The sequence below is a fragment of the Oryctolagus cuniculus genome, chromosome 17 (genome assembly GCF_964237555.1).
Source record: "Oryctolagus cuniculus chromosome 17, mOryCun1.1, whole genome shotgun sequence".
NCBI classification, from domain to species: domain Eukaryota; kingdom Metazoa; phylum Chordata; class Mammalia; order Lagomorpha; family Leporidae; genus Oryctolagus; species Oryctolagus cuniculus.
In genome coordinates this window covers 1248337-1272984 of record NC_091448.1, presented here as the reverse complement: position 1 = coordinate 1272984, position 24648 = coordinate 1248337, and the positions used below count along the sequence as shown (strand labels likewise).

General features: G+C 69.9%; 1 protein-coding gene across 3 annotated transcripts in view; it reads left to right on the top strand.

Annotated features, from left to right (window-relative positions):
• Positions 1–1352: 1352 nt before the first annotated feature.
• Positions 1353–24648, top strand: part of BAHCC1 (BAH domain and coiled-coil containing 1) — a 48419-nt gene continuing 25123 nt past the window's right edge. For 2 of the 3 annotated variants that reach the window (XM_070060163.1, XM_070060162.1), the window contains exons 1-2: positions 18074–18275; positions 21339–21518. In XM_070060163.1, coding sequence (XP_069916264.1) covers positions 18155–18275; positions 21339–21518 — 301 coding nt within the window. In that variant the 5' untranslated portion in view covers positions 18074–18154. Of the gene's footprint in view, positions 1504–4304; positions 4684–18073; positions 18276–21338; positions 21519–24648 lie in introns of those variants that run through there. The other variant, XM_070060164.1, reaches the window with a different exon arrangement.

Below are 24648 nucleotides of genomic sequence, written 5' to 3'. Positions count from 1 at the left end.
CGGGCCGGCCGCCCCCGCCCAAGGCCCTGGCGGCGCCATTTCTCCGGACCCGGGACCCGGCTCGGCGTGCGCGGGAAGCGGGCGGGAACCCGGCTCCTCCGTCTCGCCCCGGGGCGGCCGCTCCCGGCGCCGCCGCGCCAGCCCGGTGGTCCGCGCCCCCCGCCCGGCCCGAGCCCCCGCCCGCGCCCGCGCCTAATTCAATCGCCCGGGGCTTAATGAATAGCCGCGCGCTAATCGGATCTCCGGGCGCCTGGTGGGATTGGCGCGCCCCGCTCGCCGGCCCGGCTGCAGGGGGGGCCCCGGCCGCGGCGGGACTCGGGGCGCGCGCCCTGCCCCGCGCCCCAGGGCCGCCGGCCGCCGAGCCCCGCGCTTACCTGCGCACCCCGCGCTCCCCTCCCGGCGGGCGGGAAACCCCGGAGTCCCCGCCGGCGGCCGGGGCCCCCGCCCCAGGTCAGCGCCGGCCGCCCGCGCCCCCTCTCCCCGCCGACGCCTTTGATCCGCGGGCTCTCGGCCGCGCCGCGGCTCCCGGGCTGCCGGGGTCGGCCCGCGGGGAACCTGGAAACGGTCCCCGGCTTATCTCCTTTCATCGAGCGGCCCGGGGCGGCCTTGAAACCGCGGAGCCAGTAATTGCTTTTTTCGGGCGGCCCAGTGCGGACTGGACGACAGCCAATCAGCGCCTTGTTTACACTCGGCGACGGACAGCCCCCTGGCCGAGAGCCAGCCAATCCGAGCGGTCCCCCGGGAGCGGGGGGCGGGGCGGGACCGGCGGCGGCGGGTTAACCCTTTGCTGCCCGCGCCGGAGCGCGCTGCGCTGCGCCTCTGGTTCGCGTTTTTTATTTTTATTTTTTCTCTCCGCACCGCGGGCAGGAGGAGGAGCGCAGTGACGCCCCCGCGGCCTCGCCGCTCGTGGGACGGGAGCCGGCTGCTCCCCGCGACGCCCCGCAGAGCGGCCCCCGCCCGGCGGGTGGCCGGCTCGGCCCCGCTCCCGCAGCCCGCGTCCGAGCGGGGCGGCCACCGCGGCTGCGGGGCAAGCTGCCACCTGCCAGGCGCGCGCTCGCGGGATCCCAGGTCGTCGCGATGAGGAGGAGCAGGCGCCCGCGCGCCCGCGCCCCCCGGCCGCCGCGCCGTGCGCAGAGCAGCTGCGCAGTCGCCCGGTTGAATTCGGCGCCATCGGGCTCGGGAGCAGCCCCGCGGCGCCCTGATTGGCAGCTCCCTGGCCCCGCGCCAGCCAATCGGGGGCGCTGTTTACGCCGAGCGCGCGGCACGAGCGCCGCGCCGCGCAGGGCCGGCCGGCCAATCAGCGCGCGGGCTGCGCGGGCCCGAGTGGCACGAGCTTATTAGTATGCAGGGCCGCGGCGCGCGGCGCGGGGCTGCGGGCGTGCGAGGCGCTCGGCGCGGGGCACCGCCGCAGTCGGCGGCGGGCGCGCCGACAGCCGCACAAAACAAAGTCAGACTCCCCGGGCCAATTGTGTTCCATTCACTTGTGCCCGGGACAAGCCTCCAGTAAGTAACTGAAATTGCTTTCTTTTTTTTCCCCATTTTTATTAATTTTTTTTTATATTTTGGCTTTGGGGATGTACAATATTTTAAACAAGAGATTCAGAATTGCAATGCTGAGAAATATTTTCCCTTTAAAAAATTCCGTTATTATGGCGAGAATTTTTTTTTTTTTTGTGGACTATAGGCGAGTGGTTTTGCTCGCTCTGAAAATTCGCATGGATCGGCGCAGGGCCCCCGCTACGCGCCCGAGCGCGCGCCGTCCGCACCGACTCGGGCGTGAGATAAATGATGGGGAGGCGCGGAGGTCAGCGCGCACCCCGGCCCTGCGCCCCCGGCCCCGGGCCCTGCCCGCGGGTCTCCCCGGCCGGGGTTCTGGGTTTCGCTTGGCAGACCCTAATTCACTTCCGAACCTTTTTTTTTTTTCTTTTTTCTTTTTTTTCCGGAGGACGGGACGGGAGAGGGGCCGCGCGGGGCCGGCGCCTCCGGGCGTCTTCGGGGCGCGCTCCCCGGGGGCCGCGGCGCTCGCTGCTCTCCCGGGGGCCGCACGCGCCGGTTTCGCAGGGAGCGGGTTCAGCGGCGGCGCCCCGGCGCGCGCGGCTCGGGCTCGGCCCGCAGGCCCCGCGGAGCCGCGGCCGCGGGCAGCTGCAGGGGCCGGGGTTGGGGTCCCCGGTGGGCGGCAGAAGCGGGATCGGGGCAGCTCCGGGCAGCCGGCGGGAGGAAGGGCGCGCGTCACGCCCCGGCGCCCGAGCGGAGCGCGCGGCTGGAGGCTCCGAGGCTTCCGAAGCGCGTTCGTCCGCGGGGCCGCGGGTGCCCCCGGCGCTCTCGCTCCATCCCTGGCGCTGCCCGGCGCGGCGTCCCGGCCCTCGGCGGGTGGCGACGCCGCAGCTCCGGGGCTGCGTGGCCGGCGCCGGCGGGCGAGGAGCGCACAAAGGCGGGCCCCGGTGGGTCGCAGCGACCGGGCCGGGCCACAGCGGTGCCCGCGCTGCGTGTAGAGCCGGGCGGGCTGCGTCGGCCCGCAGGGGGCGGGAGGCGGACGCCGCGGCCGAGCCCGCGTCCCGAGAATCCCCGGCTGCTCCGCGGTCTCCGCGGTGCCTCCCGTGCGCCAAACAGAAACAGAAACGGCGGCCGCCGGCAGCCCCAGCCCCGCTCCGGCCCTCGGGGCCTTTGGAGCCCGGGCTGCCCGGCCTCCCTCCCTGCTCCCTGCCCCTTTGTCTGGGTCGCCGCCCTCTGGGGCTCCGAGCTGCGCGCGAAGCCCCCCGCCCCGCCCCGGGCGGCCCCTGCCCGGCGCCCCGCGGGCTCTGGCGGCCTGGCGCGCCGCGCAGGCCCGGGCGGCCGCGAGCCGGGCTGTTTGTTGGACCCGGGGACTGTGGGATCCCCGGAGGAACGGGAGCCCCGAGCCCCTTTGTGCGCGGCGGCGAGACAAAGAGGCCTCCGCGCGCAGCCCCGCGTATCCTCGACGCGAGAGCTCTGCGGATAAATATTAAAAAAAAAAAAAAGCTTATCGGCTGAGCAAATATGTGTTCACTCCGTACATAATGTTTTCGGTTATAGATTAAATCAGACAAAGCAGTCTGCAAATAGGACGCGGGAGGACCCGCTCGGCGACTTGAGTCGGTGTTTGCGAAGCGCAGACCGCCTCGGCCGCTTTGTTGCGACGGCAGCGCGGGGCGCACGCGGGGTTTTCCGCGCGGGGCGCAGCCGGCGGCGTCCAGCCTGCCCGCGTCCCTCCCGCGCTGCCGGCCGCGGAACAATGCGCGCTTAGCCGGGTAGAAAGCGGGGCCGGAAGCCGCGGGGGCAGTCCTCGCGCCGATCGCGCCGGCTCCATCCCACTGGGTCTGCGAGTGTCCCCGAGTGGACGCTCCGCGCCGCGCGGGGGTGGAGGACGAGGGAGGCGAGGGTCACTTTCCGGCGGCCCTGCCGGAGCTGGGCAGGGCGTGATGGAGGCCCCGGGGGTCTGCCCGGGCCTGGGCGGGGGCGAAGGTTGCGCAGGGCCGGGGCGGGCCTCCGCGGCTGGAGGGGCGAGCCGGGTGCGGGCCACGCGGTGACCGGCCTTCCGGGGACCCCGGGCAGGCGCTCGGAAGACGGCCCTCGCGGCCAATTTGCGAGGTGGAAAGAAAACAATTCCTGGGTCTTGGAGCCCCCCCACCCCCCACAAAGCCCCCAATCCGCAGAGGAAGAGCCTGGGCGAATGTGATTGGGGGGCGGGGTGATTGTCCCAGCTCGCCGGGGAGCGCCGGCTGGGGGACTGCGAGCCGGGCACTGCGGCGTGGCGGCCCAGGTGATGGCCGGGGGCGGGCGCGGGGCGCCCGGGGTCCCCGCCCGGAGCGGGGGTGGGGGCGGGGGCGGTGGACTCCAAAGAATGGGCCGAGGGACGCATGGGGGGAGGGGAGGGAAGGGAAGAAGGTTATTAAAAAAAAAACTCTTGAGTTACAATCAATAAAATTACTCGCTTAATTAGCATGGTTATTCGGTTAAGCAGAATGCAGTAAAAGCTGGACCTGGGAATGGCTCGGGCGGGGGAGGGGGCGCGAACGAGGACCCGGGCCTCTTCCTCCAAGACACCTTTGGGCGGCGGGGGAGGGGAGCGGTGTGAGTGCGCGCGAGTGTGCGTGATGGCTTCGCAGATTGGGGTTTTTATCGCCCGGCGGAGCCAGTGGCCGCAGACTCCGCGGGGTCGGTGCGGGTGCGCGCGGGGCGGCGGGGAGGTCCGGCCGGCGGCGGCGGCGGGGGATGGGGGAGACGGGCGGGGACCCCCGGGCGCGCGGAACCTCCGGTCACCGAGCCTCCTCTGCTTGCCTCCGCAGACCATGGACCCGCACGGCGGCCGCCCGCCCTGCGCGCGGCCGCCCGCCGAGGAGCCCAGCCCGCCGGCGTGCTGACCGGCCCGCCGCCGCCGGTCACCCGGGACACCAACGCCTCCGCGCCGCCCGCGCGCCGAGCCGCCCCAGGCCCCGGCCGCGCTGCCCCGGGGAGGAGGCGGCGGCCGGCCGGGGCCGGGGCCCGGCATGGATGGCCGCGACTTCGCGCCGCCGCCGCATCTGCTGTCGGAGCGCGGGAGCCTGGGCCACCGCAGCGCCGCCGCCGCCGCGCGCCTCGCCCCGGCCGGGCCGGCCGCGCAGCCCCCGGCGCATTTCCAGCCGGGAAAGTACTTCCCGTCGCCGCTGCCCATGGCTTCGCACACAGGTCAGTGCCCGGCCGGGGCGGGCGCGTCCGGGGCGGCTTCGGTTTCACTTCCCCGCCGCGGCCGGATCCTGGCGGGTCCGAGCGGCCTTCCGCGGGGCCTCGGCGGGGCGGCCGGAGCCGGCTGAAAGCACCGCGCGGGCTCCCACCGGCTCCTGCGGGAGGGTTTTTCCGTCTTTGGTGTTTTTTTTTTTTTTCTTTTGCGTTCTACGTTCGCCTCCTTAAGGTGTCGGGGCCGGGACAACGAGGCACTTTTCTGCGGGGAACAAAACGGCTGTTGTGTCGGGGGAGGGGGCCGGCGGCGCGCGCGCGGAGGAGCAAATCCCGTTTCTATATAAAGCCCCGAAGTGTCAGGGTGAGAATGGGTTTGCAAGGGATGCGTTTGCTCTCGCCCCCGCCTCCGGCATCCTGCGAAAGCCCGCGGGGCGCGGCCGGAGCGGGGTGCGAGCGCCGCGCCCGGGACTTCGGTGCAGGCGAGTTCGCTCCACGAGGAGGAGCGCGCGGGGCGCCCCGAGCGGGAGCGGCCGCGGAGCCCCCGGGCCGGCGGCGGCGCTGGGCCTCGCGCCGAGGGCGGACGGGCGAGGGGCGGCCTGCGGGGCGCGCCCGGCGGTTTGCGGGGGGCGCGCGGGGTCGCCGCGCGTCCGTGCGCGCTGGGTTCGGAGCAGCAGAGGTGTGCTGCTCGCCGCCTGCCCTCCCCGGCTTGGCAGTACCGGTTATTATTGCTAGCTTGATGAACTGTGAATACTAATAAAATTATATCTGCTTTAATGGGATTACAATTAGCGTGTGGATTAAAACGGATGGCAGAGCGCGGCGCAGGGAGACGGTGGCCAGGGAAGGCAACCGGGAGAAAAAGCAAACTTCCTAAAAATAAATAAGTAAGCCCGAAACACAAAGGGCACCAAACCTCTGGACATTGCTACATTACTCGTGTTCCGTCAGCGTGGACCCCGGCCTGCGCGGCTGCGGCCGGTGCGGAGGTGCCGGGGCCTTCCCGGCCGCGCGGCCCTGGCCGCCGGCGCGTCTCTTTCTCTCCAGATTTACAGCTGGGAGGAAGGTCCTGGCCTGAGCAACTGGGGACTTAAAAATGTCCCCCCGCCCCCCCCCCCGGGGTTATTAAGTGCGTCTTCCTGCCTGAGCCTGGGCGAGCTGCCCCTCCCCCACCAGCCCCTCCGCACACCGGGCCTCTGCCAGCGCCCTTTGTGGGGTGGGGAGGCCGGGCCTGCAGGGTGGGGGCGGGGAGGGAGCATCGCTGGCCCCTCCCGTGGCTCGCTCTCCGGTCACAGCTTGGGGGGTGGGCGCTGACCCCCCGAGGCTGCAAGGGCAGGGGATGTCTGCCTGGGGAGGCCACGCTGGAGTCCCCTGTCCAGGTCACGGCTGCCCGCCCGCCCCCGCGCGCCAGACCGAGGTGACCCCAGTCAGGTGGGGACGCCGTGGTGGCCTGGACCTTTGTCTGGCTTTTTCTGAGTGTGGCCACGTGGTTTTTGGAGCGCAGGCCACAGAGGGCCGGGCCTGCGTCCTGCCTCGGCTGCTCCTGGCCTGGACCCTCATGGGGGCTCGGGGAGCCCTGGAGGGGCTGGAGGGCCACGTGCCCCCTGCAGCCAGAGGACGCCAGGGCCCTGTTGTGCGGGGAGGCGGTCAGCCTGTCCGGGAGCCTGGCCGAGCGTCCAGTGGGAAGCCCCTGCTGCTGCCGGGAGCTGGGTTGCGGGTGCACGAGCCGTGAGGAATGGCCCGGACCCCGGACCCCAGACCGCGGACCCCTCGCTCGTGTGTGGTTCAGTGCAGAAAGGAAAAAAACTTCGTTCAGTTACTTTATCCTGTTGACTTCGCGTCGTGTGTGTGGGCCTCCACACGGCCAGTGTGCCAGGCTCCCCCCACTTCCCAGGACGGCCTGGCCAGGGGCTTCCCCTGTGTGCGGCTCCCACACGGGCCGACCCTGCTTCTCCCGGCCGAGGGATTCCCGCGGCGGCCGCTGGCCAGCACGTGCCTGCCGGCGGCCCCGGGAACCCCGGCGGGACCGAGTTTGTGTTTGTAAAAATGAAAGTGCCGCCAGCCTCGGCCTCGCCGCGCTGCTCAGTAACCTTGTCACCAAAAGGTGCCGCGAAAACGTGCGTATTTTTAGTGCAGTGTCAGATTCTGTGTCTAATGCAGATGGTCGGGAGCAAAGCTGTGAAATGGGGGGGGCAAAATCCAGGAGCACCCGGCTGCTGGGGCCCCGCCCCGCCCTCCCCCTCCCCCGCCCTTTGATCGGGAGGTGGCCCGGCCTCTCCCCCCTTCCGGCCGCCCCTGTCGGTGCATCTCTGGATGACCCCACGGTGCTGGGTGCTGCCGCGGGTCTGGTCGCAGCCCTGTGGGTGCCCCGCCCCCTCTGGTGGTCCCTGGGGCGTCAGCGCCCCCCGCCCCGCCGTCGGCTCCTGCTCAAAGTGCTTCCATCCAGAAACAAAACCAGGAAAGCCCTGGGAGGGATCCAGGTAGTTCCTCGCGGGGAGACCCCGCGAAGGCGCCGCGCCTCCTCCCTGGTGGTGGCGTTTTGTGTGTGTGTGGGGGGGTGCATTTTCGTAAATACCTCATTAACTCGGTGACACGGTGACGCGCCGTGCGGAGTCACCGACGTTAAGTAGGTGTGAAAAGCGTTGCTCGTCGAGGGCCAGGCCCACCCTGCTCCCGGGCTCCCGGCCACCGAGCCAGACATCAAAGCTCCGCCCGGGGCCGCCATCCCGGCCTCGTGTGGAATGCGGGTGCTCGCTCCGCGGGGCACGGTGCTGCCACCACGTCTGCCCGGGGTGGGGGGCGGTTCCCGCCCGAGGATCCAGGTCACGTGGGTAATGAGGCAAATTAGTGTGGCGAGCGGCCTGGTGTGCGGCGCACCCCCACACGACGCCCGGCTATTCTTAGGCGTTCCGTCTCCCCGCCAGACAGGGTCCAGCAGCCCGCACAGACAGGACGCGACTCACGGGAGGCTGCGAGAATGACATGGGTGAGGCTAAAAATACCCCTCAGAAACACACATAAAAAAGCCAAATCCAACAACAGAACGAGCTAAAAATATTCCAGGCTTTGGCAAGGAGCACGGAGTTAAATAAATTATCCGAGAGCCATTCATGGGAGCGAGTTGACTTTCTCTCTTACGGGAACTTGGTTCAAGCTAATAAAAATAATAATTTACTAGCCACTGAGCTTTGCATGAGTTTAAATTTAATTGGTGGGGCTTCTGGCATTTGTCACTTCTTGGCGATTAGTGGGCTTGCCCCGGCCTGGGGCGGGGAGGGGAGGGGTCGCCGAGGCGGGGTCCCCCAGGAGGGAGGGGAGAGGCGGGAAGGGAACCTGCGAGGCTCGGCTGTTTTAATTTGATAAATGGTCGTACACCTTTAAGAGTGTGTTTTAACAATCAAGATACACTCCAGCAAGTTGATAGGATGTTCGCTGTCAACTTACATATGTCATCAGCGCGGCTGTGAGCATAAATAACGTGCCGTCGAGCCGCACCGGGCCTCCCGCGGCACCCGGCAGGCGGCACCGCTCTCCCTCCCAAAGCAGCACGGCAGCGGCGAGAACCTGGGGCCTGGGTCTTGGGGGAGCCCGGGGTCTCCCCACCGGGACTGGGGCCTCCGAGGCGGAGCCCCGCCCAGCCGGCCTGTCCAGGCGGCAGGTGTCAGCGGGCAGCCGCTGCCCGCAGAGCTGTCCTTGCCCCCGGCGTGGGGTCCCGGTGACCCCCTTGTGTACTTCCCTTATCCTGGGCTGCTCCCCAGCCAGAAGCCCACCTGCCTCCCCTGACTACACTTCCCAGAATGCCCCTGGACTGGGCCCAGGGTCCCAGCACCGCCTGCATCCCTGAGCAGGGCCTGGCCGGGACAGATGGACAGATGGACTTCTCCCCCGGCCTTGACCCCAGCGTCCCCTTGCCCTTCCTCCTGGAAGAGGCCTGCTCCTCCCTCCCGTAAGTGTGCAGGCCCCCACCAGGGAGCCGCCCTCTGCCTGGTCGTCCCAGCCGGGGGCACACAGCTGCTGCAGGCGTCCCTTCCAGGGCACCCGTGGCTCCACGGGCTGTGAGCGGCTGCCCCGCGCGCGGCCGGCCCAACGGGTGACTGCCTCCTGGGGCTCCCCAGCCCCCGTTAACTCCTGGGGCCCGTTTCCCCCCACCAGAGTGACGCGTACCCAGCAGAGCCCCTAGCCCCAGGCAGCGCGCGGTGTCCGCACAGCTGGGCGAGGAAGGCCTCGGGTGTGGGGCCGTGCCGCGCCTCGGCTGGGCCCTGCTGCCGGCCGACGTTTCTATGGGATAATGTACCGTTCAGATCACGCAGGCCTATTTGTCAGTGGGCTGCCCCTGGTGTGGTCGTGTATAATACCACTGCCTCCCTCAGCCCTGCCAGCAGCTGCACCCCAGCACCTGGGGCTGGGTGGGTCCCGGGTGGCGGGGAGGTTGGCCCTGGGCCTGCCCCAGCCTCGGGCCTGGAGGGGAGGCGTCCAGGGCCCAAGCTGGGAGCCAGTGGCTGCAGCCGTCTGAGCCCTTAGGTGCCAGAGTGGACCAGCCGGGGATCGGCTTCTGCAGGCTGACCTGGGACAGTGGACGGAGCGGACAGGGTGTCGGGCCCCCCACGCTCCGGGGTCTGGGCTGGGGGCGTCGCTTCCCCGAGTGTTCTCGGAGGACCCGGTGCACCTGGGACCAGAGGCAGCCCCTCCCCCGTCTGTGCAGGCACAGACGTGGTTTTCTTTTTTCTTTTTTTAAGATTTTATTTTATTTGAGAGTTAGAGAGAGAGAGGTCTTCCTTCCGCTGGTTCACTCCCCAGATGGCCGCTATGGCCGGAGCTGCACCGATCTGAAGCCAGGAGCCAGGAGCCAGGTGCCTCCTCCTGGTCTCCCACACGGGTGCAGGGCCCGAGCACTTGGGCCATCTTCCACTGCCCTCCCGGGCCACAGCAGAGAGCTGGCCTGGAAGAGGAGCAGCCGGGACTAGAACCAGCGCCCACATGGGATGCCGGCGGCACATGCGGAGGATTAACCCAGGGCGCCGGCCCCACAGACGTGGTTTTCAGGACGTTTCCGGAGTGGGGGAGGGCAGCGGGGTGGTTTGTGCTGCGGTAGAGGCCTGTGCGCGGGCGGGTCCCTGGCAGGGGCAGCGCTGGGGGTGGCTTGTTGGGGCGCCCCACCGCAGAGAGGGTCGACGGCCGCGGGAGCTGAGGAATGAGCCTGCTGCTGGGGGGAGCCGGGGCTTGGGGTCCCCCCACCTGCCCGTCCTGGGGCATTTGGAGGACTTCCTTCCTCTGCTGGAATGGCTCAGGGGCAGGCGCCATGGACAGGCCACTGGAGGCCAGCGTGCTGGGAGCAGAGCTGGCTGGGGGTGGGGCGGGCAGACCCCAGGAGGATGGGGCGGGGGCTGAGCCGGGAGGACTGGGGGCAGCCGCACCGGAGACCCCAGGGACCCGAGCTGCACACGGGTGTGGGTGGGCGTGGCGGCCAGCAGGGAAACTGGCCCAGTTGTGCCCCCTGCGGGACAGCGGCCCAGGGGCCTGTCCGGCACCACACCATCTTCCTGGTCACGCGCACGCACCCTGGAACCCGCGCTCACAGCTGGTGGCCGAGGACTCCGATTCTGGCAGCCCCACACAGTGGAGTGTGTCCCTCTCCACTTCCTGGCCACCTGTTCCGTCCTTCAGCCCCTGGCTGCCCGCCCGAGGGAGTGGGCGCAGGAGCCCGGTGACCCCGCAGGGCACACACACACACACACACACCCGTCGCTCCTGTTGCCGCAGGACCCTCCGGAGCCTCCGCGGAGCTCGGCTCTGCACTGTGGGAGCTCCTGCTTTGCGTGCCGTTCCCACATCAAGTTGAGCCCTCCTGCAGGTGCTGGGCCAGCCGCAGGCCTGGCCGTGGGGCTCTGCTGTCCCTGGAGGTCCCCAAATACTGAGCCACCCTGGTCACTGGGCCCCCACCTCTCAGCTGCCCCCAGTCCCTTCTCCCGGAGTTCTGGGTGGGCTCTGAAGTCCCAGTGCCCGAACCCAGGTGGGCATGGCCACTCAGACCACATCCCCTGACCCCTGCTCTGTGCTTCCTGGGGCTGCCCCAGGGGATGGCCAGGGATGGCCATGGACTCCAGGTACCCGGGCGCCTCTCAGGCGATGAAGGGAGGAGGGCTCACAACCCGGCCCCACCGCAAGTCTGCCCTGAGCAGTGGGGTCTCCCGGCCCTGGCCCCCACCACCAGTTTGCCCCCAGAGACGTCGAGTAGCTGCAGGCTGGCCACCCTGACCATGTGCCTAGGGCTGGTGCCCGCCCCCCGTCTGGGCCCCCAGCTGCCAGCTGGCCTCCCCCTGGAGGCTGGCGAGAGTGCCCGGACTGGGGTGTGCGTGCACACGTGTGTGGGCATGGGAGGCTCCGGCCCCCGAGCCACCCCCATCCTGGAAGGACTCCAAGGGGGGCTTGGGGGAGCTGCCTTAGGAAGCAGGGTGGAGCGAGCCTGACCAGGCAGGGGTGGGGGAACCCATGGGGGTCGTGGGGCCTGCCTGGCCAGGGCCGCATTGCCGTCAGGGGTTTGGAGGCTGCTGGTGCTGCCCTCAGGAGGTGTTGGCTAACCAGGCCGCCAGGCAGGCGCATACACGGCCAGGGGGTGTCGGGGGTGCCGTGGCGGAGCCGCCTGACCCCAGAGAGAGCCGCTGTGCACCCTGCCATGGCGGAGGGACCTGGTTGGGCCGGGACCCAGCCCTGGGATGTGGCTCATTTCTTGTCTGCTCGGTGCCCAGGCCCCACCAGGCCCCCTGACCCCCGGATGTGTCCCCAGCAGGACCCTGACCCCCGGGTGTGTCCCCAGCAGGCCCCCTGACCCCCAGGTGTGGCCCCAGCAGGCCCCCTGACCCCCCTGTGTGTCCCCAGCAGGCCCCCTGACCCCCAGGTGTGGCCCCAGCAGGCCCCCTGACCCCCGGGTGTGTCCCCACCAGGCCCCCTGACCCCCGGGTGTGTCCCCAGCAGGCCCCCTGACCCCCTGTGTGGCCCCAGCAGGCCCCCTGACCCCCTGTGTGTCCCCAGCAGGCCCCCTGACCCCCGGGTGTGTCCCCAGCAGGCCCCCTGACCCCTGGGTGTGTCCCCAGCAGGCCCCCTGGCCCCCAGGTGTGTCCCCAGCGGGCCCCCTGACCCCCGGGTGTGTCCCCACCAGGCCCCCTGACCCCCGGGTGTGTCCCCAGCAGGCCCCCTGACCCCCAGGTGTGGCCCCAGCAGGCCCCCTGACCCCCTGTGTGGCCCCAGCAGGCCCCCTGACCCCCAGGTGTGTCCCCAGCAGGCCCCCTGACCCCCGGGTGTGTCCCCAGCAGGCCCCCTGACCTCTGGGTGTGTCCCCAGCAGGCCCTCTGACCCCCGGGTGTGGTGTCTGGCAGGGGCCGGGGCATGCACACTAGGGCCTGGAGAGGGACCGTGCACCTGCTGGCATCAGCCAGTCTCTCCCTGGAGCTGGGTGCCTCTGCCCGGGGTGCCGGCGGTGCCGGCGGTGCCGGTGAGGTGCCGGTGAGGGGCCACGGCCCTGGAGACCGAAGCCCTCCCTGCTGTGCTGCTTCGCTTCCTAGACCTGAGTGGCGGGAGCCCCCCCAGGCCCCTGCAGGCGGTGCCAGGCCTGGTTCAGGGCGTGGTAGCCCGCCCCCTGGGGCCAGCAGGCAGCAGTGGTGGTCCCCGCCTGCCTCTCGCTTAGAAGACAGGCTGAGGGTCCCAGCCCGCCGGAGGAGGAGTGGGACTCGGCGGGAGGCGGCCGTCCTGTGGGCTGGTCCTGGAGCCTGGCGGCGCACAGCCCTGCCCAGCACAGGCCTGGAGGTCTGGGAGGCCGTGGCTGTCCCCGGGACTGGGCAGGCGCTGCTGGCAGTGGGCGTGGTCCCAGGGAGACCGTCCTCCCTCCGCTGTCTCTCTTGGGGTCCTGTGGCCTTGAGGCCTCCGTAGTCTGGCCCCTGGCTGCTGCCCCTGGCACCAGAGGAGAAGCCACCTGTCACCCTCCACGTGCGCTGGCATGAGGGGGACCAGGGCCGCGGCCCTGCCCGGAGGCTGTGTCTCAGGGGGCCTCCGAGGGTCCCCCGGGAGCAGCCCAGGCCGGCCCAGGGGAGATGCCGCAGGTGAGCCCTGCTCCCTTCATTGCCTGAGAGACACCGCGTTCCCTGGAGTCCACGGCCGTCCCCGGCTCGCTGCTGGGTGGCCGGGGCAGGCGGTGGCTTTGGCTGTGCCACCCCGTGCCGTCTGCTCCGCTCTGCCTGCAGACCCCAGGTGCTGCCTGTGTCTTCCTGCCCCTGCGCTCCTGGTCCAGCGTGGTGCCCACTGTCGCTGCCGCGTGCCTGTGGGTAGCCGAGCTGTCGATGCAGTGAGGTGGCCTGGGGGCTGATGGTGGAGTCGGGGTGCGCGGCCTGGGCCGGGGAGCTCTGGCCTGCACGGCAGGGCCGCCCTGAGCAGCTGCCCGGCCTGTGCCGTGGTCACCCCGGGCCGGGAGGTCACCTGTGGCCAGTCTGCCTGGAAACCAGCCCCTTTTTTTGAGACATTTTACATCCCTTTGGGTATCCTAAAAATAAGCTTTTAATTTACTTTAAATTAATGTTAAAATTAAACCTAAATTAAATTGCAGCGCATCCTTAGGCTAACCCTGAAGAGCCGCTACGACGTGAGGACACGCAGCAGGGGTGCTGGGGGCCGCCCTCGGCCAGGCCCAGGGCCCGTCGGGCGGGAGATGGACGCGTGAATGCTGCCGAGGCCTCAGCACCAGGCCTGGGCGGCGGACAGCAGGGCTGGGCCGCGGGGACCAGGAGGCCGCTGCTGGCCTCGGGCGTCCGCTTCGCCGACTTCTCTGGCGCTCGGGTGTCCCTGGGTGGTCTCTCCAGGCTCCCTTCTCTCTGCCCCCTGCCTCCCGGGTGCCCGTCTCCCCTGGGTGTCTGCTGTCCAGCCAGCCCCATGTCCAGCCCAAGGCAGCAAGCACTACGTCCCTCTGCAGTCGGAGATCTGGGGCAGGGTCTCACGGCCCCGCTGTGGGGTCCCCTCCAAGCCCCTCTGGCTGTCATCGGCCTGGGGCAGCTCACGGCCCCCAGCCGGCTTTCTGTCCCCTCCGGGGCTGTGACAGGTCCTCACCGCGGCATTCTGCCCTGTGGCTGGAGGCCGGTCCCCTCGCTGCTCACCGGGAGGGGCCTGGGGTGCTCGGCGCTGCCTCAGGCTGCCCAGCACGGCCACAGCGGCCCCTTCCCCGAGGCCTGACCACTCCTCGTGCTGGCCACACCCGGGGCCGCCGCCTCCCCTCGGCCTCTTTCTGCGAGGCCTGGCCAGGTTCAAGCTCCGGGCTCACTGCAGCCTCTGGCCCTTGGCCCTGGGCGCCGGGACTGGACGCTCCCCACCCCCTCACGTTCCCCCCGCCCCGTCCTCCACGTCCTGCCACACTAGCATCCACCCCGGCACAGGGCCCCTCCCCGGCCAGGGCCAGGGCCCTGCTGTCCACAGCAGACGCCCATTTTGTCCTACCCCTGGGAAGGGAGCCTGTTCCTGGACATGCCACTAATGGGTGGGGCCTGCTGGCCCCCAGAGTCCCACAGGCCGCGGGGACCCCCAGGAGAAGGAGGGCCAGGGTCGGAGTCCGGGGTGGGTGACGTGGCAGACAGGAGGTGACCGACGTGTGAGCTGGGGGCGTTTCGTCGTCTGGGTGGAGCTTGGGCATGGCTCGGGCTCTGGTGGCCAGCCAGCCGCCTGCTGGTCTGGGCCGCTCTTTCTCCGGCCGTCCCTGGGCCAGCTGCCTGCCTGTGTGGGGTACCGGGTACCTTGTGCTCACCTGTGTGCCCCTCCCCCGCTTGCCGTGAGCTCTGCCAGGCTCCAGGGCAGGTACAGTGTACCTCCCTCCCCTGGCCCGCCCTGGGTCCCCGTGGGAGTGGGGAGCTGGCCCTGGGCCCGCTGGGTGGATACCAGCGTGCATCCAGGGGTCAGCAGTGGGCCTGCACCCGGGGAAGCCCTTGCTGCCCCCTGTGCAGCCCCAGCAGGGTCCCCGGCCGCCCACCCGGATGAGCCCTGTCCCTACTGTGCCCCTGCTGGACACAGACATTGTGACTGGGGGTGTGAAGCCCTCAGTCCCCTCCTGCCCCTGGCCCTGGGGCAGGGGGCCGGCGGGGGGGGTCCTAGAGGGTGGGGCCTGGGGGAGCTGGCAGCCTTCCCGCTGGGTCTCCCTCCAGGCTCCCCATGGGCCTCGTGGCTGCCCCCACCCTGCACTGTGTGGGGCGCCTGGAGTCACCTGTGCTCTGGCGTGGGCCCTTCGGCCTCCGTGTCCCCTCTGGGAGGGCCGGGGAGGAGGAGGGCGTGGCCCCGCAGGTGCCCCTGTCCTGGCCCCTCTGCCCCCCCCCCAGGTGGGAAAACACCTGAGCCGGGTGGGCTGGAGGGGAGGCAGTGACGGAATTGGGGTCCCTGCCTCCGTCCTCCCCCGGCCGCCCCACCCTGCCCAGTGTCACCGTGCCCTCCTGTTTCCTCACTGTGAGCCCATGGGTGGCTGGGGCGTCCCCACGGTCGCTGTGCCCCGGCTGCCGGGGAGTTACCCCACTGGGTGCTCCCAGAAACGGGCTTCCCAGAGGACGCCGGGTGTGAGCCGGGAGGTGAGGGCGGCGTAGGGGGCTGGCTGGGCCCCGTCACCCCGCAGCTCCTGGGCTGCCCGGGCCCTGCTAGCCCCCCGTCCCAGTGAGCCCCATGGCCAGAGCTGCCCCGTGCTCCTTTCTGGCTGCCGCAGACCAGTCTCCGCCGCTTGGGTGCTGGGTGCTGGGTGGGAGCCTTGTCAGGTGGAGGCGACTGGTGGGTGCTGAGACCCCCCCCCCCCCGAGCCGGCCCAGCCTCCAGGCCTCGGGTGACGGCGAGCCCAGGGCAGACGCGGTGCCCGGGCGAGTCCGGCTCCCAGGGCGGCGGAGGGGCCCCTGTCCCGTGGGGCTGGGCTGGCCGGAGAGGAGCTGAGCCGCGTCCGTGCGCCCTGGGCAGGGGCTGTGACCTCTCAGAACCGGGGGGGGTGTCGGGGGGTGCCCGAGGATGTGCAGCCCTGGCCGGGGGTGGGGGTCGGGGGAGCCCGAGGATGTGCAGCCCGGCCGGGGGGGGGGTCGGGGGGGGAGCCGCCACCTGCAGCCCGGCGGGAGGGGGGTGGGGGGTGCCCGAGGATGTGCAGCCCGGCCGGGGGTCGGGGGGAGCCGCCACCTGCAGCCCCTCCCCACCTGGGTGCAGCGGAGCAGAGGCTCCCACAGGCCTTACCCCAGGGCCACCCCCGCTCAGAGTGGCCATGTGTGCTTGTGTGCACTCGCGTGTGCGTGTCCTCACAGCACAGAGCACTGGTCATGTGTGCACGCGTGTAGTCGTGTGTGTGTCCTCACAGCACAGTGAGAGCACCGTGGTCATGTGTGCACGTGTGTAATCGTCTGTGTGTCCTCACAGCACAGTGGGAGCACCGTGGTCATGTGTGCACACGTGTAATCATGTGTGTGTGTCCTCACAGTGCAGTTAGAGCACCATGGTCATGTGTGCACACGTGTAACTGTGTGTGTCCTCACAGTGCAGTGAGAGCACTGGTCATATGTGCACATGTGTAACCGTGTGTGTGTCCTCACAGCACAGTGAGCACCGTGGTCATGTGTGCACGCATGTAGTTGTGTGCGTGTCCTCACAGTGCAGTTAGAGCACCATGGTCATGTGTGCACATGTGTAATCATGTGTGTGTCCTCACAGCACAGTGAGAGCACCATGGTCATGTGTGCATGCGTGTAAGCGTGTAGTCGTGTGTGCGTGTCCTCACAGTGCAGTGAGAGAGCACTGGTCATGTGTGCACATGTGTAATCATGTGTGTGTCCTCACAGCACAGTGAGAGCACCATGGTCATGTGTGCATGCGTGTAAGCGTGTAGTCGTGTGTGCGTGTCCTCACAGTGCAGTGAGAGAGCACTGGTCATGTGTGCACACGTGTAATCGTGTGTGCGTGTCCTCAGTGCATGTGAGTGGCCGTGTGTGCAGGTGAGCGACGTGTGCTGTATATTACATGTGTGTGAAGTGCGTGTGCCTGTCCTCACGTGTGCACCTCCTGCGTCTGGGCCCGGGGGCGTGACCGCGTGCTCACTGAGGATGATGCTCCAGCCCCGGCGCTGGGTGGTGCTGACCGCCCAGTCACCCTCCCACACCCCCACCGCTTGCCCTGGCCGCCCTTGGGAGCGTGGGGACCAGGGCGTGTCCTGGCCAGGGCAGGGCTGGGGGTGGGGAGGGGAGGGCCCTGTGTGCGCGGTCGGAGCCTGGCGGCCTGTCCCCTGAGCTGGACGGCTCTCTAACGGGATCCTGCCTCTCCCTCCCGGCTGCCGGTGGCTCGGCCGCAGAGTTTCCTATTATGGCCTGACTGGCACTCCCTGTGGGCCATCAGGGGCTTCTGGAAGGTTCTCTCGGGCAGGCTGCCCCGTCCCTGCCCACGCCCACAGCTCCACATTCTTGGCCGCCTGTCCCCCAGCTGTGGTTCCGACCCCTTCCGCCTCCTGCCCCTGCTTTGTTGCCTGTCCTGTCCCCTCCTTGTCCAGCTGCCTTCGTGAAGCTGTGGGCACTGGCTGGGCCGGGCTGGTGGCAGTCAGGCCTGGGCCCAGCAAGGTGCCAGTGGGCAGAGCTGGACACCTGAGCCCTGGGCTGGGGGTGGGGCTCCGGGGGGAGGGGGCTCCCGGGATGGCACGGGGCCCTGTGGTGTCTAAGGAAGGCCAGCCTGCTGCTTGGTGGTGGAGGGGTGGACGCGGCCTCATGGCCTTCGGGTCTGAGGTCTGTGGGCGGGGGCTGGGGTCCTGGGGCTGCCGTTCGGGGCAGGCTGGAGTTCACCTCGTACCTGAGTGAGCCTGGCTCTGCCCCTGATGCCCCCGACCTCCTGCTGCCAGGGGCCAGGGGCAGGCCAGCGCCGACTCCTAGACAGGTTCCTTGAGGTCCTGCCCGGCCTGTGTGTGGCCCCCGGGCTCTGCCCCGGCGGGAGCACGCCCTGCCCGTCGGGTCCAGTCTCCGGGTCGGGCAGGGTCCCAGAGCGGCTCCTCCTAGCAGGGCCCGCTCTCCCTGGCCCACCCCCTCCTCCGGGCAGCCCCGCGGTCAGCATCCTGCAGGAAGCCCAGGGCGTGGACTGGCTGCTCCCTGCTCTGGGTCCCTGGAACGAGTGGAATGTGGGCAGGGCCCTGGTGGGCTGCAACCCTTCCGGCCGCCTCCCTCTGGGGCCCCCCAGGCCGGTCGTCCAGCTGTCGGGCCGCCCGCGTCTGCTTGGGCGGCTGGAGCGGGCGCTGGTGCTGAGCGGGCGGGGAGGGAGCTGGCGCGGGGAGGGAGGCCGGTGCCAGCAGCCGTCAGCTGGGCTTCCGGGAGCAACAGGAGCCGGGAGCCTGGGAAGGGGCTGGTTTCCCGGGAGCGCCGCCGCCATCTCAGTGAGCGCTTTTTTTTTTTTTTTTTTTACAACCCATTTCACAGCTTCCAGAACGGGAGGCCGCTGTCTCCCTGGCTCACTTAACTCAAAACAAATGCCTGTCACCGCGCCCGGCTCCCGCCACCCTCCAGCTCACGCTGGCGTCCCCACGTGGAGCCGGGACCTGGTGGGCGAGCCGGCCTCCTGCACGTCCCGGCGCCCAGACCTGGCCTCTGGTGGGTCTCCTGGGGACACCTGGCGGGGGCCTGCGGGACGGGGTGGGGGGCTCCGTCTGCGTCTCAGCCCCAGTGGCGCTCAGCACCCGCGGGCCGCCCCACACCTGTTGCTGGGCCACGCGGCGACGCCTGTGTGTGCCGTGCACACAGAGGCCCCTGGGTGTCAGGACCGGGCCCAGCTCCGCCCAGCTGTGCTCCTCGCTGTCCGTGGTGAGGCTGCAGCCTGGCTCCCTGTGCGAGGCCTCGGGCCTTGGGCTGTGGCCACAGACTGGCCTCCCCGCGATGGGGCCTGCACCTGCCAAGCAGGGCCACCTGGGGGGTGTCGGTCACCCTCCCAGCGTGCTGGCTTCCGGAACATTTTCTCAGCCAGCCTAGTGCCTGGGCCAGGGCTCTGTGGTGTCCTGGGCAGAGCTGAGGTGGCCCTGGAGCTGGGACCGGAGCCTGCCCTGTCTCGGCAGCGGGGGCGGCTGGCTGGGGACTGGTGCCCAGCACGGAACGGCCTGTCGGGCAGCAGTGACCCGCCCAGCGTCAGGTCCCTGTCCTGGGAAAATTCTGGACGTGCTGCCAGTCTGGGATGGCGAGTAGGGCAGTGGCGGCCGGGGCTGGCTTCGCGGTGGGGCCCCGGTGCCCACGGCTGGGGCTCCCTCAAACCCCCACCCACCCTCGTGCCCCGTCCCCGGCTCGTCACGTCCACCTGGGGTCCTGGTGGCGTCCAGTCCGGGGGGGCCGGCGGCCTCTGCCCTGCATGGGGCTGCCCGCTGCCCCTCCTGAGCCGCGGTAACCACGGCACCCAGCAGGCAAGCGCCTTGCCAAGAGGAAAGAGCCTTCGGCCTAGTTCCCGGCCGGACTTGGCCCGCGTGGCTCTGGCCCTGGCCGGGGCCCAGGCTGTGCCCCGCTCCCAGGCAGCCGCCGCACCAGCTCTGGGGTTGGGGGCTGGGGGGGGCGGGGGGCCGTGGCTCCAACCTCAAGGTCGGGGTGACAGCAGGGCAGGGATGCTCTGTCCTGAGGTTTCCCGAGCTGGTGGGCGGGGAGGGTCTCGGAGCCAGCGGTCCCCTCCCCCACTGCCCCCTTGGCAGGGACAAGCAACCGACCATGTGCCCAAACCAAGCTGGCAGCGCCCAAGGCGCCAGCCTGTTGGCCAGGGAGCCTCCTGGGGGTCTCTTCGGGTGCTCTGGGCCCAGGGACCCCGTCTGTGGGATTGGGGCTCCCCAGACACTGCCGGGGGTGTGGCCTCGGGGGACGCGCACCACGTTGGTGCTCTGTTCCCAGCACCAGGAGAGCAGAGTGGGGCAGCCCCCAGGAGCCCCTCCCCCTCGCCACCCAAGCTCAAGGCCAGGGGTACCCAGGTGTACCCCAAGAGGCGGGTGGGTGTGGGGCGCAGGGCGACCTCCTGGGAGTGCTCCCACCTTCGTGGAGGGGGCTGGGGGTGTCTGGGAGCCCCGCCCACAGCCAGCGTCCGTCTCCTGAGGGGGGCTTGTTGTCTTGAGCCCCCCACGTGGGACTCTGGGCTGGAGGCCTGCTCCCCCTGCCCGGGCCCCACGTGGACACCCCAGGGGGCCGCCCCCGCCTGCCTGTGGTGTGGGAGAGCTGAAGGTGTGGGGTTCCCAGGCCTGGATCCCCGGGAAGTCCTTCCCCGGGAAGGGGCAGGCAGGCGGGACTTCCCTGGGAGGGGCGGGGGCGGGGGCCCCGAGGGACGAGGCGGGCCTGGGCGGGGCTCAGAAAGCGTCCAGCTCATCCCGCAGGCATGCCCCCAAGGGTCCCAGAGCCGTCCAGCCCCGGAGGCCGGCGCAGGCGCTGCTCCCCTGGCTGGACGCCTGTGGTCTGGCCGGGGCCACGGCAGTCCCAGCCCTGCTGTCCGGAAAGTCCCTGGCTCCCGGGCACCTCCGCCGGTGTCCCGGGCCAGAACTCTCCCTCCTCCGACGGCCACGCTTCCTCTCCCTGCCTGTGGCCCTGGCCAGCGCCCCAGCCCCTTCTCTGCGGCTGGCGGTGTCTGGGAGAGGCCGCTCGCCCGGGCCCACGCTCCCACAGGCGGGCCCTGGGCTGGGAACTGGTGCAGCGCGGCGGCCGCTGCCAGGGTCCCATGGGGCAGCCCCTCCTCCCTGGCTCCCGTGGCCTTGCCAGCCCCCTGCTGAGTCACCCTCTGTCTGGGAAGCTGCCACGGGCAAGCCAGGCTGAACGAGGCATCGTAAATCCATGAATGCTGGGCCCGCGGGAGCAGCTGCCCTGACTCACCTTGGGCTGGGCCTCGCGCTCGGCCCCACCCCCCCAGTCCCCGGAGGGTCCCAGGCCAGGCTGTCTGCCCATGGGACGGGGGTGACAAGGTGCAGTACCAGAGAGCCCTGCCCGGGTGGGGCCCACAGTGCAGCCCAGACCACCCACGGGGCGGCCGCCTCGTGCACAGCCCTGTGTGTCCAGCGTGTGCGAGAGCCAGTCGCCATGGCAACCCAGGGAGGCTCACTCGGCCTGGCCTTGGCCGCTGGACTTGGGCACACGGCGGGCTGGTGGGCAGGCCGGAGGCTGGTGCTGCCCGTCTCCTGCCAGGTTCCTGCACCACCAGGGAGAGACGGCGGCGCGAGCCCCTGCCAGGCCCACAGAACTTCTGGTGGGGGGGGGCGGTGAATGGCTGACCCTGGGCAGCCCTGAGGGGTCGTGAGCAGCGGGTCCGTCCAGTTCCAGTGCCCGTCCTCCCTTCCTGCGTCTCAGACTCCCCCGACTCGGTTTCTCCCCTCGCTCATGTGGCACTGGGGCCCCCCAGTCTGACGAGGGAGGAGCCTGCAGACCCCAGCCTGGAGAAAGGCCAGTCTCGCCAGGGCTGCCGAGGCGGGGCCGGGTCCCGGGCCCTGGGGGCAGACACCCCGCACGTCCTGGCACCCGAGGGGCCTGGCAGCTGCCCACCCCCGGCCTGGGAGCCCAGGACAGGGTGGTGGTGGCGGTGACGTGGTGGCACTCACGGGGGTGTGCAGCAGTGGGGGGCAGGACCCCGAGGTGGCCGTCAGGCCCGAGGGCAGGTGTAGCTGGGCTGGGCGGAGGCTCCGCCGCTCACCCTGCCTCCTGTGTCCACAGCCGGCAGCCGCTTGATGGGAAGTTCCCCGGCCGCCTCGTTCATGGGCAGCTTCCTCACCAGCAGCCTGGGCACAGCGGCCCCCTCGCACCCCAGCGGCCCCGCCTCCTCCCCCGCGGAGCAGGCCTACCGCGGCCCCCACCCCGCCGCCTCCCAGATCTGGTTCTCCCACTCCCACGAAGGTGAGTCGGCAGCGCCCTCAGTGCCTGGGCCGGGCCAGATGTGCGCTCCAGATGGGCAGAGGGAGCGGGGGCTGGGCGGGAGGGCTCTGGGGAGCCAGGGATGTGGAGCACAGCTGGGCCACGCCCTCGCCCCCAGACTCCGGGAGGCGTGGGCTCCAGATGGGCCGGCAGGCGGGCGGAGCCGCAGGCTGTCATCCCTGGGCCGCGCCTGGGACAGAGGCCCTCCCGGGCCCTGGCCTCCCCAGAAGCCGGCCCCCGGGCACATAGTGGGTGCCTTATAGATACTTGTCCTGAGGCCCTGCCCTGCCTGGAGCCCCACTGCGTCCTGGGGAGGCGGCTCCTCCCAGGCAGGGGCGACCCCAGCAGGAAGAGGGGCCGGGGCCCAGCTCCCCACTGTTTGCTCGGCCCCCGGCCGTCCCCTGCGGCGTGGGAGGGGTGAAGGCCCCCCCCCAGGCTGGCACGCGGAGAGGTAATTGCAGCTGGCGGCGGGCGCGCAGGGCTCTCCACTCCTGGCACCCGGCGCTGCGTAACTCACCGAGTGCCGGGCGGCGGGCGGCGTGTTTACAGAGCCGGGCCCAAGGCGTGCGCCGCCCAGGTTCCAGGCAGGGAGATTAGCGCCCGGCACTGCTGGAAGCCGGAGAGACCTCTCTTTGTGCATCGAGAGAGGGGCTGTTTTCCAAGCAGGACAGGTGACGAGTGACAGTTGTTAAAATAGCCTGGGCTCTGGGCGCCCCGGGGGCGCACGTGTTGGGCAGTACTTCCTGGGCGGAGGGGGCCCTCGGCCCAGACTGGCCCGGCCCCCGCTTCCGCCTCTGCACCCCGGCTCCTCCTGGACCTGCAGGAGGCTCCGCCGCTGACCCTGGCACCCCCACCCCCGTCCATGCGCTGGTGTCTGCTGGGAGTGGAGGTGCTGTCGGGGCAGCGGCCAGGGACGGCCCCAGGACGGAAGTGATGCCGCCCCAGCCACAGGTGCAGAGGCCTGGGGAGCCTGGGACGTGGCTCCTGGCAGCGGCAGCCCCTGGGCAGAGCCTGGGGCCGGGGGCTGGGTCTTCGCTTCCCCTCTGTGCCGCTGTGGGGGCCCCACCAGCAGAGAGGGTGGTTTGTGGGTAGCACCACCTGCCCGGGAAGCCCCATCCCGCCCGCTGGGGCCTGCTGGGCGGGCGGGCGGGCGGACAGCATCTCCTGGCAGCGCCGCAACGGCCTCCCACCACTCGTTTCCCGTGTGCCAACGGCTGCCTTGGTGGGGTCGCTGACAGCCCACCTGGGGCTTCCGTGTTCCCACCCCTGCCCACTGTCCAGGGGATGTCCTGAGGGCTGGGCAGCCCTGGGCTTCTGGGCGTTGCCTGTGCCTGTGCCTCAGCCCCCGTGCGTCCCGGGGAGCGTGCCTGTCCCTGACACAGCCCGGCTGCAGGCACCACCTCTGCGTGGCCCCGCCGAGTCCGCCAGGCGAAGCTGGGGCCGGACGAGGGGAAGTGGACGCCTGCCTGGACCCCCGACCTCAGGACAGGGCGTGGGGCCACCTGGGGCTGAACCTGGGCTTGGGGGGGCGGGCAGTGGCTCCTCCCGGCCCGGTCCCACCTGGGGGTGCCAGGGTTCCGGGCGCCCGAGGGCCACAGCCTCCTTTGTGGCCCGTGCCTCAGTTTCCCTGCTCTGGCTCCTTTCCCTGCCTGCAGCTGGGCTGTGCGGCCTGGGATCCCCTCTGTGGGGTTCCCTGCCCCCGCCCTCCGCCGTCTGCAGCCACGTGGTGCGTCCGGCGGTGCGGCCAGGGGCGGGCGGGCGGTGCGAGTGGCAGGCTGGCTGGCTGCCCTGGCAGCGTGCCTGGCTGCTAGTTTGACTGGGTGCCAGCTGGCTCCCGCGTGCCGGGGCCCGCTTCTGGGCCGTGTGTGCTCAGGGGGAGGGGCAGGGCGGGCGGGGGCACGCGACACGGCCTGAGAGGGGGCTGCGGGCGCAGTGGGCTGCCTGGGCGGTCCCCTCCCAGGCCCGGCCTCGCCCGGTCTGCACTTCCTCGGCTGCCGGCAGGATGGCAGGGACACAGGGAGGCCAGGATGGGGTAGGCGAGCCAGGGTCCTGTGGGGGGGTCAGCCAGGTGACCCCACCCCAGGCAGGGCCTCCCAGCCAGCCGGAAGACCCCCCCACCTCGCCATCTGCAGGGCAGCTGTGGGGAGCAGCTCGGACTAGACTAAGTTACTGGAATTAAGACTTATTCTATGCATCTGCTCTCCTCTGTGGGGAGCAGCTCGGACTAGACTGTTACTGGAATTAAGACTTATTCTATGCATCTGCTCTCCTACAATATGGTGCTGGGAGAGGAGAAAACAGCTTCTACCCAGCTGCCTCCAGTTCAACTAATAAACTGTAGGACTTGCTCCTGATTGGAGGAGAGCAGCATACTCGGCGTGTGGGCAGCCGAGTTGGGATTGGCGGAGAAGGACTATAAAGGAGGAGAGAGACGGCATGCACCAGGAACATCTATGGGGAACATCTAGCTGAAGGAACACCTGTGCAGCCCCGGAGAGAGCCGGCCGGCGGTGTGCCGCTCCCCTGCGGAAGTGGGGAATGTGGCCAGGAGGAACTGCCCTTCCACGGAGGTGGAAGGGATAGTAGCCAACCCGGGAAGAACCAGCAGCAAACCCGGGGAGGGCCGAGCAGACGAAAGAACAGCGCAGGGTCCTGTGTTGCTCCTCCACGAAGAGGGGGAGCGACATAATGGTGCCGTGACTCGGATAGGAAACCTAGCTCGGATAGGAAACCTAGGAGGGAAAGACCGGGAGGAACTGGGAAAATATCGGAGAGAGAAACTAGCAAAGAGCCTAGGGAAATTACCGGAGAAAGAGACTAGTAAACAGCCTAGGGAAAAGCCGGACGAAAAAGGGTGCCGGAAGAAGCTATTGAAAGCCTAGGCATAGACTCGGATACGGACTACGGGGGGAAGCTGGGAGAAATCTCTAAGGTCGAAAGCGAAAGTGAAAGCTAGAACAAACAGACTCGGACGCGGACTGTGGGGAGAGGCCAGGAGAAATGAGGGAGGAATATTGTTGGAAGAAAACTTAGGGAAACATACCGGGTAGAGAAAAATGTTAGGGAAATTGAAGCCGCGGGGGGCAGGCCAAGGCGGAAACGAAAGCCACTT